Genomic DNA, 19,103 nt, shown 5'->3' on the forward strand with positions numbered 1-19,103 from the left:
CTTAGCGTTCGTATTTACCCTGCTGGTGACTGTTTCAAGGACAAGAACCATGTTTTCTACTACTTTAATTTCTTACCATATCTTAGACACTTTTCTGACACAAAATACTAGACAACCAGAAATGACTGAATTGTTTTAAGACAGTCTCCTGTGGCCACAGAGACCAAGTGGGATTCCTCTCTTAAGGGATGAGGAGGTGGTTTTTTAAATATATTGTTCAACTCCATACCTTTTATATTCTGCCTAAACACCCCTGGAATGTGATGGCTTTGCAAGTTTCAGCTAGGGAACAACAGAAGCCTAATTTATCTGCCAAATTCATGGCCAGGATCAGAATGCTATCATTTATTAATAAATAACCTTGATAAAGGACAGTATGGGAAAAAAATTATACAAGATCTAAACTGAAGAGGCATGAAAATTCATAACTGACAATTTATTAGCTGACAGCAATTCCTTTCTTTTCTTTCTTTCTTTCTTTTTTTTTTTTTGAGACAGAGTTTTGCTCTTGTCCCCCAGGCTGGAGTGCAATGGCGCACTCTTGGCTCACACTGCAACCTCCACTTCCTGGGTTCAAGGGATTCTCCTGCCTCAGCCTCCCAAGTTGCTGGGACTACAGGCGCCCGCCACCACGCCCAGCTAATTTTTGTATTTTTGGTACAGATGTGTTTCACCATGTTGGCCAGGCTGGTCTTGAACTCCTGACCTCAGGTGATCCACCTGCCTGGGCCTCCCAAGGTGCTGGGATTACAGGCGTGAGCCACCGCGCCCGGCCCCTTTCTTCTCTTTTCAATTTTATACTGAAAAATCCAAGTTAAGGGGAATTTTGAGAGCACGATCTTACCATGTCAAAGAAAAACTCTGCTCCTTTTAGATATCTATGTAATTATTTTAACTGGCTTTCAATCATATCTGTGAAGATAATAGAGTAACTGGTCAGAAGGAGAGGAGCTCATGCATTTTGGTGAACAAATGCACAATTTGGCATCTGAATCTGGAAGGAGGCCTCCCAGTTTGATAGTTCTGTTAAGAGAGTCACCTCCAAAGATAGCCAATTACCCTGACCTACAAGTCAAAACAGAACCAAGTAACGATTTTCTGTCAGTTTGTATTAATGCACCAAAAGCCATCTGCCTCTAGTTGTTCTTTTCTTCCCCAGAATAGTAATGATCAACTAGCAAAAGGCTTAAGTAGCCTGAAGATCAAGCAAAATAGTTTCTTACCTTATCCCTTTTTGGCCACTGTACTATAGGAACTCCAGTGAGGGCTAACTTGGGATCGCTGTTGGCAAGCTCCTCCAGCAAAATCTAAGTGTAGGAGGGGAAAGAAGGAAAAAGCAGGGGCAAGGTGAACAAAGAGCCAACCACTCTGAACAGCATCCAGACTCTGCCTCAGTACCCTTGAGTAGCAAGTGAGGCAAGGTGGCAACTGTCTATATTTGCCCTTCATATAGAGACTTACAGGAAAACAAATAAATCAAAGATGAAAGAGAAAACTCAAACTTGGGCTAATGCAGTATTATCAAAACTTTGAGGCCGGGCACAGGGGTTCACGCCTGTAAGAGACGGGAAGATCAGTTGAGCCCAGGAGTTTGAGACCAGCCTGAGAAACGCAGCAAGACCCATCTCTACTGGGGGCAGGTGGTGGTGGTGGTGGGGGAGCACAAAGGACTTCAAACTCACCTTTGCACCCAATCCCTTACTTGTGTATTCATTATACTAACACACTGAAGCAACTAGCTTACTCTGGCGACAAGTGTTACTTCTCATACAGTTCTATATGACAGTAAAACTTTATTATTGCCTCTTCACTTTTCTACACTAGTTAGTGAATATTATTAGGTATTTAAGTAGTGCCTTCATTTCTCAGATTGAGCAAAGTGGCATAAAAATGACTGGCTAATACAGAATTAATGAGATGAACAGTACAGCCTAATGTGCTGATTCAACCCAGGGCTCTTTTCTTCTAAGGCTGAAACAGAAATCTCAATCTCAAATCTCTCTCTCTCTTCCCTTTCTCTCCAACACATACACACACACCCACCCACCCACCCACATATAGAATCTGCTGTTTGCCTTTATTCCTCTAAATGGGGAAAGGAACAATCTTAGGGGCAACAGTTCTCATGTCTTTACCAATCAAATTTAAATGACTTAGGAACAATGCTATAGTGAGAAAATGCCACTTAAGTAAATCATGCTGGTTGACTGTTATTTTGAAACAAATCTTTTTTTTTTTTTTTTTAGACGGAGTCTTGCTCTGTTGCCCAGGCTGGAGTGCAGTGTTGCGATCTCACTCACTGCAGCCTCCAACTCCTAGGTTCAAGCCACTCTCCTGCCTCTGCCTCCCAAGTAGCTGGGATTACAGGTGCCTGCCATCACATCCGGCTAATTTTTGTATTTTTAGAGACGGGGTTTCACCATGTTGGCCAGGCTGGTCTCAAACTCCTGACCTCAGGTGATCCGCTTGTCTTGGCCTCTCAAAGTGTTGGGATTACAGCGTGAGCCACCACACCTGGCCAAATCTTTTTGTTTTAGACAGACAGAAACGCCTGAAGCCTAATCTTCTAGTATAATGAAATCCTTCTTCCTCTGACCTAATGAGCCCTAAAGCAACACCAACAGCAAAATAACTCAAATATGAGAGACAAATTACACGATTCCTTTTCTGGCTGCCTTAGATATGTACAGGATAGTAACTGTTTCAGTAAATACTAAACTCTGATCCTGGACAGCTTAGTAAGTCTGGGCCATTGCTAATAATTGTTCTCATAATCCTGTGTGCTCTGCCCCTGGAGATGAAAACTTTTACGTATTTTCATCCTTAACCTAAGGATTCTCCTCCAAATTCCAGAGTTCGGACTCAGACCCTTTAACTCATAGCCAAGAAACTCCTCTACTAAGATCCCCTTTTGCCAAGTCTCCAGATGCCTCTCACCTTCCCCCAAACTGATTTCATTTGCGGACGTTTTATTTACTTCAAGTTGCTATGGCATCCTTTTCTGTTAGCACCATAGAGCGTGGGGGTGAAGAGGCGAGGTGTGGTGCCCCACGTGGGACAAGGCTCTAGTATGGGCTCCTAATCTCTCTCGGGTGAAAAATTCAGGTCCATTCAAAATGTGTGCTAGGGAGTGCATGACTCCCCTCCCCCACTTCGCACTGCCGGAGTAGGACTCTGCCCATTTCCTCTGCCGAAGAGAACTGAGCTGTCCACAAACAGGGACTTTCCACTTTCACCAAAACAGACTGCACAGTAAGATATGCGATTAAGAGAGTAGAAAAGGAACTTAACTGTTCACCAAAAGCAGTCTAATTCTACCTGCAAGATTTTTGTGGGGAATAGGGAAGGATAGGCGGAAAACTGTGTTGGTGTGTGTGTGGGGGGGCGGCAGCTGTTCATATATACACGACTCAGTTACTGGGGTATGTGTGGGTGTGGAGGGAAATGCAGATTTCCTTCCAAGCCTTATTTTGCTGGGGCCATTCAACCAAGCACGCCCTGCTTTCATCAAAAAAGGCAGACTCCAGCTGAGGCCCTACAAGAAACCATATAAAGAAGCCACCACCCTTCACTAGAGGGGGTTTGGGATAGGAGAGCGGGGGTGGAGTGCGGGAAAGCTGACGCCTATCTCGGCTCCAGGCATTCGGGAGAACATTTAAACACAGGCCCACACCCTACAGATCACAGGAAGGGAAAGAGAACAGAAGGTGCCTGGGCAGAGAGAGGGAAAGGATTCTCAAAAGCCAAGCAACCCAATTCAAAAGCACATCCCACCAGGTGAGGGAACAAGTGCAATGACGGCTCAAGCAACACGAAGTAACACAGCATTGTCCTGGACTCGCCCGGCAGGCAGTTTCTTCTGCCTCTTCACTGAGACAGAAGTCCCTACAGTTACACGCACCCCAAACCAGAAAGGGTTTGCCGATCGACCGCCTGACCTTTCGTTTCCTGTCGCTCTGGAGCTGCCGAGGCTGTTGGTGAAGTTTCCCCAGCGTCTTTGTTTTGTTTTCTGTATTGGAAGTTCTCCTGAAGGAGTTAGATATTCTGCCTCTAGGAAAATCCGGATTTACTTGAATATTCTGGAATCTCCCAGAGCACATAGGGCAGGGCAGTCCAGCTCTGACCCTTCAGACTACCCAGAGGGAGCAGCGTGCAGCGCTCTGGGCTCCTTCTCGAGCCCTTCAGCTCAGCCGCGGCTTCCTGTGCCTGCGAACAATGCTGCTGCGTCACCCACATGCAGCTCCCAGAAATGCTTTGCAACGGAAGATGGCAGGAGGGGGAGCCGAGCGAGAGTGAGCGAGTCAGGCAGAGGGCCCAGCCGTTCTGCTGCAGAGCCGGGAGGGGGTGTGTTCAGCAACTGCTTTCTTCCTCGCGATTGGAAGAGGCCATGCCAGGGAGGGGAGCTCAGCCACAGCCCCCGCCCTGTCTCCCTCCCACCACCACTGCAATAGGAGAACCTAGGGCCAGCCCCCTGAGGGCTCCCGGTGGCAGACTTCGGAAGGCGCCAGCCAAAGGGAAGGCTTTAACTCATTCTGCAGGCTACACTAGGCACCTTGGCCCACATTTGTCCTTGTCTCAGTCCACACCCTTCCTCTCAGGGTCACCTCTCACAGTTAAAGCCAGAACGCTCTGGCTAACGGCACACACACTTATCTGTCCCCTCTCAGCAAGCAGAGGGGATTGCCCAAAGTCCCGCCTCTCTGGATGAACTAGGCAAGGACTGAGTTCCTCTTGAGTTATCTTCTCTCTCTGGCACACTTTCTGCTTCATCTGCCCTCGCTGACTTGCTCCCAGCCCACAATCCAGAATCTGCATATGTGTTCCAAAAAACCTTCAGAAATGGCCCATGTCAGCCAATATTGAGATATTTAATAAATTACGGCTAACATCAACTACATCCAAAACAGACGCCTGCTTCTGATTCTGACAAGGACTCCACCCCCACAGTACAGTACTAGAAATATCTGCACAGCAATCCTGCAGCAGCTCCACCACGACCAAGTCAAACAACTGAGGCACAACCTAAGGGCAACACACTTTATCCCAACTCCAGCAGTACCCTCTGCCCATAAGATTATCTCACCCTCAGAATACCATTTCCATTTGGTTTTCCATTTCTATTCAAGTCTGTTTGCCTGTCTCATTCTTGATATTCCCTAGATGAGGCAGCCAGTCCTGCATCCTGTCAAGACACCTCACTGCCACTTTCTGACAGCCCCTTGAACAAGTATTGCTCACACCTCTGCAGACCAATTCCCCAATCCCCAAACCACCAGCCCGGATGAAGCTCAGACTGCATACACACTCCCTTCAGTCTACAGGAGGAAGGGAAGGAGCACATTCTGGTTGAGTTTCTATCGATCCAGTGTACCAAACATCAGCATGGGAAAACTTCAGTAGAAATCAAATACTTGGCAGAAAGTTTGGGTTTGAATTTATGTGATTTTTAGACCCTTACAAATGTAAATTGCTTTTCTGCAGATGCTTTGATTTAAACATCCAGCTCTTAAGCATTCTTATTTATTTCCAGGACAGTTGTTTCTGGTACAGATTTAGTGGCTAAACAGGCTTTCTAAAGTGTGGGGCTTTGCTGCCAGGAGTTACATATGTTATTTTTATAGTAGTTTATGAGGGGAAGGAGAGACTTTTGTGCTCTCGGCTGAGCTCTTCCTGGAAATGCTTATATGGTCATCCTAACCCTAAACCTCTCCCTGGCACTGTATCTTAAGACTCAAGACCCAGTGCAATCAGCTTATTTTGTTTGAAAAGCTTTCCTTAACAGTGATCTAGCTACTGAGAGGTCTTCTTGGAAAATGCTTATTTTGATCTTCAGTGTTATCTATACTAGAGATGATGAAGTACAAATACATAAGAGAAAACATGTTACTTTAAAACAAACATAAGTTCAAGTTGCAGCAAGTGCAAATTCTAGACACCACCAGGAAAGGACAAAAATCAGATACGGTACTAGGAAACTCACTCCCAGTAAGTTTCCAAATCACAAATTAAACGAGGCCTGGCAGGGCGCAGTGGCTCACGCCTGTAATCCCATCTACTCCGGAGGCTGAGACAGGAGAACTGCCTGAAGCCGGGAGGCAGAGGCTGCAGTGAGCTGAGATTACACCACTGCACTCTAGCCTGGACAGCAGAGCAAGACTCTGTCTCAAAATACAAACCAATCAACAAACAAAAAACCCCAAAAAACAAGGCCTAACTTTTCCCTCTCCTGCTAATTCAGAACAAAAGGCAAAAAAGAGGCTGGGCGAGGTGGCTCACGCCTGTAACCCCAGCACTTTGGGAGGCCAAGGCAGGCGGATCATGAGGTTAAGAGATGAAGACCATCCTTGGCCAACATGGTGAAACCTCATCTCTACTAAAAATGCAGAAATTAGCTGGGCATGGTAGCATGCATCTGTAGTCCCAGCTACTTGGGAGGCTGAGGCAGGAGACTCCCTTGAGCCCAGGAGGCGGAGGTTACAGTGAGCTGAGATTGTGCCACTGTACTCCAGTCTGGGGACAGAGAAAGACTTTGTCTCAAAAAAAAAAACAAACAAAAGGCAAAAAAGATAAGAATTGCTAAGACCATGAAATTACATAATACAATATAATGAAAATATTTAAAATAATGATATGTACTTTAATGTAACCATATATGCTTCATAACCAAGTTATATTATTTAAAACTTTCTATTCAGTAAGAATGTATGAATTATTACAAATATCTTATTAGTAAAAATTGCAAATGAAGTTTTATTTGTATAGGTTGGCCTTTTTTTTTGGAGACAGAGTTTTGCTTTGTTGCCCAGGCCAAAGTGCAGTGGTACGATGATGGCATACTACAGCCTAGACCTCAACCTCTCGAATAGCTGGGACTACAGGTGCACACTACCATACCCAGCTAATTTGTTTTTTTTTTTTTTTTTGAGACGGAGTTTCGCTCTTGTTACCCAGGCTGGAGTGCAATGGCGCAATCTCGGCTCACCGCAACCACCTCCACCTCCTGGGTTCAGGCAATTCTCCTGCCTCAGCCTCCTGAGTAGCTGGGATGACAGGCACACGCCACCATGCCCAGCTAATTTTTTGTATTTTTAGTAGAGACGGGGTTTCACCATGTTGACCAGGATGGTCTCGATCTCTTGACCTCGTGATCCACCCGCCTTGGCCTCCCAAAGTGCTGGGATTACAGGCATGAGCCACCGCGCCTGGCCATGTTAGATTCTTAGACAAGAGTATCAGTAGCCTATTACATAAAAAATACCAATTTTCCAATTTATAAATTGAGAGCTTTTACCATTTATATAATGTTGTAGTGACAAATTTATATCCTGTAACAGGAAAGCTTATTAGCTGGTGATGAAGAAGGCTAGAACATCTCTTGCCCTCAGGATAGACTCTGCCACCCTTACTCATTTGCTCTGTGCCTTGTGTCATGCTAGGCACCTGCAAATCTGGACTGCACTCATTTTCCATTTCTTAGCTCACTTTTATATCTGCTTTGCCACTGAACTCTAAAGCCCTTGAGGGCTAGGACCACGGCATGTCTGCATAGTTTCCTTAACACTCAATCTGATTCCTGGCACAGAGTAGGCAGGCATTATTCAGAGCAGTGGAATAAGTGAATTTCATAGATTTGTAACATCTAATTTTTTACTGGCTGTAATAATGTACTGCTTATTAAGTATTTTACTAATCTTGTTAATTTAACAACAATATCACAAGATATTTTATAGAGGAGAATATAGGTTTTTGTAAGTCAAAAAGTATGACTGGCAGGCTTATCAAAATGTTTTAGAGAAAATAGAAAAGTAGAAAAGTATTCAACAACACTGAATTCGCTTTATTAAGTGAGCTAGACAGCCAGATATAATGTTATATTAAAAGCTTCTTTTATATATGCATGTATGTTAAGAACTCCTTTATCACCAAAATAAATACCAACAAAAACAAGTTTGATTAAAAACTCAAATTCTGGCCGGGCGTGGTGGCTCATGCCTGAAATACTAGCACATTCGGAGGCCTAGATGGGCAGATCACTTGAGGTCAGGAGTTCGAGACCAGCCTGGCCAACATGGTGAAACCCCATCTCTACTAAAAATGCAAAAACTAGCCAGGCCTGGTGGCACACACCTGTAATTCCTTGAACCTGGGAGCCAGAGGCTGCAGTGAGCCTAGATCACGCCACTGCACTTCAGCATGGGTGACAGAGCAAGACTCCATCTCAAAAAAAAAACACCCTCAAATTCTTCCAGTTGACTACCACCACGCTGCTGTGCCCTGCTATCAACAGGATGGGGTGTACCCTTCTAGATTCCTCTGCAATGCACAAACACACATACAATTTTTCTTGCATTAATGGGATCATACTATACATACTGTTCCATGTCCTGCCTTTTTTTTTTTTTTTGAGACGGAGTCTCCCTCTGTCACCAGGGCTGAAGGCAGTGGCGTGCGATCGCAGCTCAACCACTGCCTCCTGGGTTCAAGCGATTCTCCTGCCTCAGCCTCCCAATTAGCTGAGACTACAGGCACACACCACCACACCTGGCTAATTTTTGTAATTTTAGTAGAGACAGGTTTTCACCATGTTGGCCAGGATGGTCTCAATCACTTCACCTCATGATCTGCCCACCTTGGCCTCCTAGTGTTGGGATTACGGGTGTGAGCCACTGCACCCAGCCTTTTTTTTTTTTTTTTGTGACAGAGTCTGGCTCTGTCCCCAGGCTGGAGTGCAATGGCACGATCTCAGCTCACTGCAACCTCTGCCTCCTGGGTTCAAGCAATTCTCCTGCTTCGGCCTCCTGAGTAGCTGGAATTACAGGCACCCGCCACCACCCCTGGCTAATTTTTCTTATTTTTAGTAGAGATGGGGTTTTGCCATGTTGGCCAGGCTGGTCTGGAACTCCTGACTTTAGGCGAACTGCCCTTCTCAGCCTCCCAAAGTGCTGGGATTACAGGCATGAGCCACCACGCCCAGCCCCACGTCCTGCCTTTTTATTCAACATATATCAAGAATACAACTTTTCAATTTTAGAAATGTTAAGAATATCTCATAGTACACTTTCAGGTGTCAACATTACCCATAACCCCTCCCAAACAGAACCTTATACACATGTTGATAGCTTTACCAATAAGTCAGTACTTTACTTTCTTTCTTTTTGAGGCTAGGTCTCACTCTTTTGCCCAGGCTGGAGTATGGTGGTGAGATCATAGCTCACTGAAGCCTCAATCTGCCCAGCTCAAGTGATCCTCCCACCTCAGCCTTTCAAGTAGCTGGAATCACACACCACCACACCTGGCTAATTTTGTGTTTTTTGTAGAGACGGGATTTTGCCATGTTGCCCAGGCTGGTCTCAAGCGATCTGCCTGCCTTTGCCACCTAAATAACTGAGACAAGTGGTGCAAGCCACTGGGCCCGGCCTAAGTCAGTACTTTTTAATGCCCTATTTTTTCACTTAATCCCCCCTTCCAACTCTATATTCTATGACTTGTTCTTCAACACTGTAACCTAACGTTTAAGAATCTTCAAAGCCCTTTTATCACAGCACTGAAATGCACTCTTTTTCCTTGGAATATTATGAATATCTCACCTACCACTTTTTCCCTCATCTCTTCTACTAATTATTTCTGAAAGCCAGATAGGTTATAACAAGAAACAATTCCTCTCTCTGCAGGAAGGGTAAAACTGTACTTGCTTTGTCCCCCACTGAAGTGTAGCCATCAGTGCTATAAGCACAAAGTTCTCCAGCACTGCAGAGTACCTCGCTGTGCAGTAATTCACCACCTACCCAATCTAATGCTTTTTTCTTTTGAGTGATGCTCAGATTCTCAAGGTATTCAAGCTCTAAGCTCAATACAGCTGAACCTGAGATTTAGCATAACTGATCAAATATAGGAATAATTAATCTATTTGATCTTAACACCTGTAGAACTGGAATCTAAATCTGTCCTCTTCTGACGTCAACTACATTTTGACTGTGGTTTTGGGTAAACAAGAAGGTGTGGACAAGTCCCTGGAGGGAGAATTCAAACACTGTCAGCCTGTGTAGTCATCTCACTGGCTACTTGTTCCTCATGCTCTGGCCCCTGCCACTGTACCTTAGCCAGTGATGGCAGCCATGTTTTTCAGTGGTCCCTGATAAACACAAGGAAGCTCTCTCTGCACACTTTTCATAATGCTAAGTGTCCTCATCTCTCTTTGTGCTGACTCTGCTAAATATCTGACCCAAATCTTTCTACATTTTCCCTTGGTATACCACTGTATCATTCTGTTGCTTCAAATCTCCTTATTTAGCTACTTTAAACTACTCCAGTGGTTTTTGTTGTTGTTGTTGAGACAGGGTTTCACTTCCGTCACCTAGGCTGGAGTGCAATGGTGCAATCTCAGTTCACTGCAACCTTTGCCTCCTAGGTTCAAGCAATTCTCCTGCCTTAGCCTCCTGAGCAGCTGGGACTATAGGCAAGCGCTACTACGCCCAGCTAATTTATATATATATATATATGTATGTATATATATATTTTTTGGTAGATATGGGGGTTTCAACATGTTGACCAGGCTGGTCTCAAACTCCTGGGCTCAAGCGATCTGCCCACCTCAGCCTCCCAAAGTGCTGAGATTACAGGTGTGAGCTACCAGGCTCGCCTCCAATAGTTTCATTTAAGGGAGTTTGTGTATTTCTACCACACTTGTATAACTGATTAGTGGATTATAACATGGCTTTTTACAATTGGATTAAATGGAGTCAAATCTATCTATAGACATCCCCTAGGGCTGAAGACTTTTTTTAAAGTCATGAATTAGAAATACAGATACCCAGGCCAAAACAATGTTATGAGAGGTGTAACCTTAGAAGTCTTTCTTCTTAGGGTTCCTAAGACAATTATACAAATTAACAAGTCTCAAAAAAGTCACAACATAGGCTGGGTCCAGTGGTTCTCACCTGTAATCCCAGCACTTTGGGAGGCCCAGGTGGGTGGATCACCTGAGGTCAGGAGTTCGAGACCAACCTGGCCAACACGGTGAAACCCCGTTTCTACTAACAACACGAAAATTAGCCAGGTGTGATGGCATGCTCCTGCAGTCCCAGCTACTCAGGAGGCTGAGGCATAAGAATCGCTTGAACCTGGGAGGTGGAGGTTGCAGTGAGCCGAGATCACGCCATTGCAGTCCAGCCTGGGTGACAGGTGCAAAACTCTGTCTCCAAAAAAAAAAAAAAAAGTCATAATGTAAAGTTTCCCACATGAATCCATAATGGAATTTAAGTCCTACCACAATGGAAATGAAAAATCTGGGCTGGGCACGGTGGCTCACACCTGTAATCCCAGCATGCTGGGAGGCTGAGGCGGGCAGATCATGAGATCAGGAGTTCGAGACTAGCCTGACCAACATGGTGAAACCCCGTCTCTACTAAAAATACAAAAACACTTAGCCGGGCATGGTGGCAGGCACCTGTAATCCCAGCTACGCAGGAGGCTAAGGTAGGAGAATCACTTGAACCCAGGAACAGGAGGTTGCATGCAGTGAGCCAAGATCATGACACTGCACCCTAGTCTGGGCGACACAACAAGAATCCATCTCTAGATAAACAAATAAATAATTTAAAAATGTGAATATCCTTTGTCCACTTTAAGGGTATGAAGTGAGTCTGGGAAAATATGGCTAAATCTGTTTTGTTACACACATGAATCATTGCAGAAGTAGGACCACACCTATCTGGAACTTTGTCATTTCCTCCCATAAATAAAAGCCACAATGATAGCAACTGCATCTTCTATAGCAAACGTTATAAAACCAACTATAACACCAACTGTCCAGCTTCTATAGCTACTAAGGAGAACCAACTTCACCAGGTTATCGCCCCTTTTAAGCCTCTGTTATTTTTTGTCTTTTCATTGGTGCATAAACAATTATAAGATCTAATGAAAATGTCAATGGCAAAACAAATAAAGTATGAAGTCCTATCCTAGTCTTTGGAATTCTTTCCGAAGGTGGCCAGGAGAAGCTGGGGAGCACCTCACCTGGTTATATGGTGTCCAAAGAAAACCTGGATGAGGAATCAAGGATGGAAAAGACCTACTATGAGACATTTAGTCCATTTTCATTGAGGTCACAAAATTATTCCCTATAAGTTTTTATTTATTTATTTATTATTTTTTTGAGATGGAGTTTTGCTCTTGTTGCCCAGGCTGAAGTGCAATGGCGTGACTCATTGCAACCTCTTCCTCCCGAGTTCAAGTGATTTTGCCTCAGCCTCCCAAGTACCTAAGGAGGTACCCACCACCACACCCAGCTAATTTTTTTGTATTTTTAGTAAAGATGGGGTTTCACCATGTTGGCCAGGCTGGTCTTGAACTCCTGACCTCAGCTGATCTGCCCGCCTTGGCCTCCTAAGTGCTGGGATTACAGGTGTGAGCCACCATGCCCAGCCACTTGTAAGTTTTTAAAATGGTTTAGAAGTAACTTAAAGTAATCTATGTGACAAGGTTTTTAAAATAACACTACAACTTATACACTAGCTTTCTAATATACATATCCATAGTTTCAAACACTGATTTAAAAAGAAAATTGCTGTTTCCAGCTTTATACTTCTTGGTGTTCACATTAATTGTTACTTAGGAGAAAAACCTAAAAGAATTTCTTCCAGTTTAGATAGCTCAAAGTTGGGGCCGGGAGCGGTGGCTCATACCTGTAACCTAGCACTTTCAGAGGCCAAGGCGGGCAAATCACTTGAGCTCAGGAGTTCAAGACCAGCCTGGTCAACATGGTGAAACCCTGTCTCTACTAAAAATATAAAAATTAGCTGGGCGTCATGGCACGCACCTGTAATCCCAATTACTCGGGAGGCTGAGGCAGGAGAATCGCTTGAACCCAGGAGGCGAAGGCTTCAGTGAGCCAATAGTGTTCCAGTCTGGCAAAAAAGCAAAACTCCATCTAAAAATATATATATATATAATATATATATATAATATATATATATATGTAACGGGCATGGTGGCTTACACTTGTAATCCAAGCACTTTGGGAGGCTGAGGTGGGTGGATTACTTAAGGTGAAGAGTTTGAGACCATCCTGGTCAACACAGTGAAACCCCATCTGTACCAAAAATATAAAAAATTAGCTGGGCATGGTGGTGCATAATTCCAGCTACTCAGGAGGCTGAGGCATGAGAATTGCTTGAACCCGAGAGGCAGAGGTTGCAGTGAGCCAAGATCTCACCACCGCACTCCAACCTGAGCGACGGTGAGATTGTCTCAAAAAAAAAAAAAAGACAGCTCAAGTCTGGATTCCTTAAGAAAAATATACAATATGAAAAAAATTGATAAAGCAATGAGATGAATTATTTTAAAATGACACTTTGCCAGTGTATTTAAGTCTTGATGCTAGATAAATTTGAAACTAAAGATGCTAAAGCTACTCAATGTTAACCCAGCATAGAACAATTTCATTTCTCTCACTCTGCTTAGGATGAAACTCCTATCAGTCACTTTTGTCCTGCTTTTTATGTCAAGGTAACTTAAGTTTAACGTAACATTTTATATATGAACACTTTCTAAGGCTCTCCTTTATTTTTGGGCTCAGCTGGAAACCTATGTTTTTAAGACTAAATTTAAGTCCTCGATGAACACACAAATGTTAGTATTTTCGAAACACAGACATAACCTCACTCTAGGAACTGAAACGTTGGGCAGCACTAACAAACACACATGCATGTTAACTTGTCTCTGGCTGAACCAGAGATTACCCCAAATTCCTATACTTTCTCCCTCTGAATCCAGAAACTGACTGCCCTAGCCAGATCAGTAGCTGTCATGTAACACATCAAACCCTTACCTTTACATCAGCAATCAGAGCATCTTCATCTTCTATCCCTGTGGGGACACACTTCTTGTGCAGTGGCAGAGACTCCAACTTATCTACAAGGCAGCGAAGGCCTTCAAGCTCAAAATGGGTCAGATGCACTTGCCTGTCCTTTCGGGGACCACACTGTGGATCCCACACTTGGCCATTGTGGGAACCCCGGCTAGAGTCAGAAGATGAGTCCCCAGACAAAGTTTTCTTCAGACTTGGAAGACTTCGGCAGGTTTTGCCCAGTCCATCATAATCCAAGTTGACACCATTGGCTACAGGGCTAGTGAGGACAGAACGCCTGCTGCTCAAGCGTCGGGGTTCTCGATCCACTGCTTCCTCATCCCCATTTCCAGACTCCAGCCCATTTAACTCCAAATCTACCAATATGAAGAAAAAAATGCAGTAAGAACATTTCACTTTGCCATGTGATCAGCAAGAGAAACAGGTGGCATGATAGGGGCCTTGAGGCTATAAATGACAAAGTTACCACATTTAAAAATGGCCTCTCTTTATTCTAACCCATTTGTCCACTGATGAAAATCACGTTACAGGTAGAAACAGGATCCAGAAGGACATCTAGGTAATAGTCAATTGGATTTTTTAAAAGTTTGGGTAGGACCCAATCTTTGAATTGTGTACTAGAAATCAGTTACTTATCAAAGTGGCTGTAAATCGGTTTCAAGTTAAAGCTTGAATCTGGGATAATGACTTCATTATCTTTTAAAAGAGAAGACAGTATGAAGCACACATGTTTAAAAAAGTTTTAGCCTGGGTAACATAGTGAGACCCCATCTCTACATTTAAAAAATTAGCTGGGTATAGTGGTGCATGCCTATGGTTCCAGATACTAGGAAGGCTGAGGTGGGAAGATTACTTGAGCCTGGAAGGTTGAGGCTGCAGTGAGCCATGATCATACTACTGCACTCCAGCCTGGGCAAGAGAGTGAGACCCTGTTTCAAAAAACAAAACAACAACAACAACAACAACAACTTTTTGTCCAAAGTTTTGGTCTTAAAATTAAGCTTTGAAGTTGAAATATAACAATATAAATAACAAAACAAAGTGACTATTTTTGAAAAGGAAGATTTTGATAGTCAAAACCCAGTGATAATATTCACTGGTCTTTTCTATTATAATTTAGAAAATGCAAGAAGGTGCAAAGTAGTAAATAAGTCATCTCTTATCCCTCCACCCTAACAATAACAACCAAACAGTACAATATATTTTTTTTCCATGTTTTAACAGATGTGTATGACTATGATTATATGTGGATTTTTTTTTTCTGTTTGGTTGTTTGTTTTGAGACAGGGTCTTACTCTGTTGTCCAGGTTGGAATGCAGTGATGCAATCATGGCTCACTGCAGCCTCAACCTCCTGGGCTCAAGCAATCCTCCCACATTAGCCTCCCAAAGAGCTGGGACCACAGGCATGTGCCACCAAACTCAGCTGATTTTTTACATTTTTGTAGAGACTGGGTCTGGTCATGTTGCCCAGGCTGGTCTTAACTTCCTGGGCTCAGATGAGCCTTCCACCTTGGTTTCCTAAAGTGCTGAGATTACAGGCATAAGCCACCATGCCTGGCCCAAGATGTGTTTTGTTGGTTATTTTTTAAGATCGGGGAGGCAGGGGGGTCTCACTATGTTGCCCAAGCTGGTCTTGAACTCCTGGACTCAAGTGATCCTTCTGCCTCAGCCTCCCAACTAGCTGAGACTACAGGTACACACCATAGTGGCCTGGTTCTATTAGATGTATTTTTAAACGAGATTACAATCATGCTGTTTATACAATTCTGTATTCCTGCTTTAATATATTAAGTTAACATTTTTTCTTTTTTTTTTTTGAGATGGAGTCTCACTCTGGCGCGCCAGCTGGAGTGCAGTGACGTGATCTCAGCTCACTGCAACCTCTGCCTCCCAGGTTCAAGGGATTCTCCTGCCTCAGCCTCCTGAGTAGCTGGGACTACAGGCATGCACTACCACGCCTGGCTAATTTTTGGATTTTTTAGTAGAGACGGGATTTTACCATATTGCCCAGGCTGGTCTTGAACTCCTGACCTCATGATCCACCCACCTCAGCCTCCCAAAGTGCTGGGATTACAGGCGTAAGCTACCACACCCAGCCTAGTTTTTATTTTCAACTAAGAATATAAACTCTAAGTAAAATTATACAGTACCAGTAAAATGCCAAAGCAAAAAGTATCTTGCTTGAATTAAAGATTCCATAAGAACATGTGATCCACAAGGTCAGAAGTTCAAGACTAGCCTGGCCAAGATGGTGAAACCCCATCTCTACTAAATATACACAAATTAGCCAGGCACGATGGCAGGCGCCTGTAATCCCAGCTACTCGGGAGGCTGAGGCAGGAGAATTGCTTGAACCCAGGTGGCAGAGGTTGCAGTGAGCCAAGATCCCATCACTACACTCCAGTCTGGTCGACAGAGTTAGGCTTGGTCTCCAAAAAATGAAAAGAAGTCTCAAAAAAGAAAAAAAAAGAAAAGAAAAAATAGGAACATGTGATCCTAGCATATTAGAGTTCAGTCCTCTCCAATTTCAGACATAGAAGAGTCTAAAAATGTATACTGAAACTACCCTGTCATCCAATTTAAATATTTCTCTGATAGATGTTAGAGAAACTTGAAAACACAAAGATTAAGAGCATAAACTGTAGAGTCTGACCAACCTGGTTTAAGCTGTGAAGCTGAACCACGCTGGTCAGACTCTAAAAGCTGTGGCTTTACCACTTACTAACTTCAAGATCATGGAAAAGTTTTTAAATATCCTTGAACCATAATGTCCCCATTTGTAAAATGGGGATAATAATACCTACCTCTTCAGTAATAAGAATTTAATAAATGTAAACTGCTTAGTATAGTGCCTGAAACACAACAGGTTATTTTGATGACATATTCCTAGTTTTTATTCTGCCAAAGACCATTCTTTATACAATAAAACGTATTAGACAACCAGGCCAGGTGTGGTGGCTCACACCTGTAATCCCAATACTTTGGGAGGTAGAGGCAGGAGGACAGATTGAGGCCAGGAGTTTGAGACCATCCTGGGCAACAGAGGAAGACCTCATCTCTACAGAAAATAGGAATTAGCTGGGCATAGTGGTGCGTGTTTGTAATCCTAGCTACTCAGGAGGCTGAGGTGGGAGGATTGCTTGAGCCCAGGAGTTTGAAGTTACAGTGAGCTATGATCATGCCACTGCAATTCAGCTTGGACAACAGAGCAAGTTCCTGTCTCTAAAACAAAAACAAAAAACATATTAGACAACTGATCATCTTTCTTTCTCTCCTGTTTCTTTGTTTTGTGACAGGGTCTCACCCTGTTGCCCAGGCTGGAGAGCAGTGGCATGATCTCAGCTCACTGCAGCCTCAACCTCCTGGGCTCCAGCAATCCTCCCACCTCAGCCTCCTAATCATGGTGGACTCAAGCCACCGTGCCTGGCTAATTTTCTGTAGTTTCTGTAGAGACAGGGTTTCGCCATGTCGCCCAGGGTGGTCTTGAACTCCTGGGCTCAAGCCATTCGCCCACCTTGGCCTCCCAAAGTGCTGGGATTACAGGCATGAACCAGCATGTCCAGCTTGATCATCCTTCTTGAGGAGCTAACAGCAACTCAAAGACCAGCTCCAGAGTATTTCATTTGGCCATTAACTCACATCTGGGTAGGTAACTGGTATTCAATTCTAATGAATGAATTTGGTACTTCCAAGTAGATAAATTGAAAAACCAAGAACATATTAAGTAACAGCCTACTATTTTGGGCCTTACCCTCAGTTCTATAGGCAGAATACTTACCCATGCTGAGGGACTCTTTCTGAAATTCCTTGGTTAGGTGGGAACGGTTGGTTATGCAGTACACATAGCGTTCCAACACGTACCAACACATCTCATAGTAGAATGGATAGCGAAACTTATTGGGAACCTACAGAGGAATACAATAATGAGAAAAGCAAGATGATGATTTTCAAGGAAAGAGAGTACAACAAATGAAATTTATGGAATTATTAACCCAGGAAATACTCTCACCAGTCAACCTGTAAACCCAGCTTGGCATTTGAAGCAAAAACTTAAGTAGATCCATCAACTTAGAAAATGTTGGTTTTAGGCCTGGCGCAGTAGCTTGCACCTATAATCCCAGCACTTTGGGAGGCCAAGGCGGGTAGATCACCTGAGGTCAGGAGTTCGAGACTAGCAGCCTGACCAACATGGAGAAACCCCATCTCTACTAAAAAAAAAAAAAAAAAAAAGAGAGAGAGAAAGAAAGAAAGAAAACAAAAAAGAGAAAAAGTTGGTCTTGGGAAACAATCACTGAAGACAAAAGGTACAAGACCATTTAGAACCATAAAGAAGCTGTCTTGGTTGAATGGGAAAGCATCAAAATGATAGTTTGGGTTTTGGGATAGAGTAAAATGAAAGAGTTAGCCACAAAACACTTGAGAAAAAGGCATGCAAAGTACTCTTGCTTTACTATGTTTTCCCCTGAATCAGAAGGCTATGGAACGAAGAATCTCATAGAAAAACAGAACATGAGACGAAGTGACATGTTTGTATTAGTTCATTATATAAGCTAAAGTTTGACTAACGACTCATTCTGAGACCATGTCTAGTCTAGGGCACCAGCCTGGGTATTTTCCCAGTATCAATGCTCAGCTTGCCTGTCTCATACTTTCTAGTCTGCCAAGATGGTATGTTAACAAACCAGATTAATGTTCCATATGACCTAATCAGTCACTATCTTTAATTTTCTTTCCATTCTCCCCAAAAGAGCATTTTCATTATTATTTTAGCTGGATACTAATTTTTTAAAAGTACTCTTTAGATGTATTGCGTTCCAGGAAAGGCCAAATCAGCACAGATTTATCAGTAAGGACAACCAATGATGGGGGACTATCCTAAATATATTTTGTTGCCTTTTTAAAAACTTTTTTTTTTTAACTTTTAATTTTAGAGACAGGGTCTTGCTCTTTCTTCCAGGCTAGATTGCTGTGGTGCAATCATGGCGCACTGCAGCTTCAAACTCCTGGGCTCGAGAGCCTCGCACCTCAGCCTCCCTAGTCACTGAGATTATGGGTGTGTGCCATCACACATCTGGCTAATTTTTTAACTCTTTTCCCTTTTAGAAAATAAAAGTGCAGCTCGCTGCCAGAGCTCATTAAATTTTACATAAACATGCTTTTGATGCTGAAGGAACTCTGATCTTGAAGATGAGAATAAAATATAAAAACTGTCCTTAGAGTTATTTCTGAACAAA

The 19,103-nt window shown here is 43.4% G+C and overlaps 1 protein-coding gene across 7 annotated transcripts in view; it reads right to left on the reverse strand.

Moving 5' to 3' along the window:
* KDM2A (lysine demethylase 2A) overlaps positions 1-19,103 on the reverse strand; it is a 142,117-nt gene that overhangs the window by 14,771 nt on the left and 108,243 nt on the right. For 6 of the 7 annotated variants that reach the window (XM_064364687.1, XM_064364686.1, XM_064364689.1 and 3 more), the window contains 3 exons: positions 17,648-17,774; positions 13,829-14,223; positions 1,224-1,307 (listed from right to left, as the gene is read on the reverse strand). In XM_064364687.1, the coding sequence (XP_064220757.1) occupies positions 1,224-1,307; positions 13,829-14,223; positions 17,648-17,774 (606 nt within the window). Of the gene's footprint in view, positions 1-1,223; positions 1,308-3,938; positions 4,396-13,828; positions 14,224-17,647; positions 17,775-19,103 lie in introns of those variants that run through there. The other variant, XM_012452882.2, reaches the window with a different exon arrangement.

This window comes from Aotus nancymaae, unplaced genomic scaffold (assembly GCF_030222135.1).
Source record: "Aotus nancymaae isolate 86718 unplaced genomic scaffold, 86718_ANA_hifiasm-v0.15.2.pri h1tg000059l, whole genome shotgun sequence".
In the NCBI taxonomy this organism is placed as follows: domain Eukaryota; kingdom Metazoa; phylum Chordata; class Mammalia; order Primates; family Aotidae; genus Aotus; species Aotus nancymaae.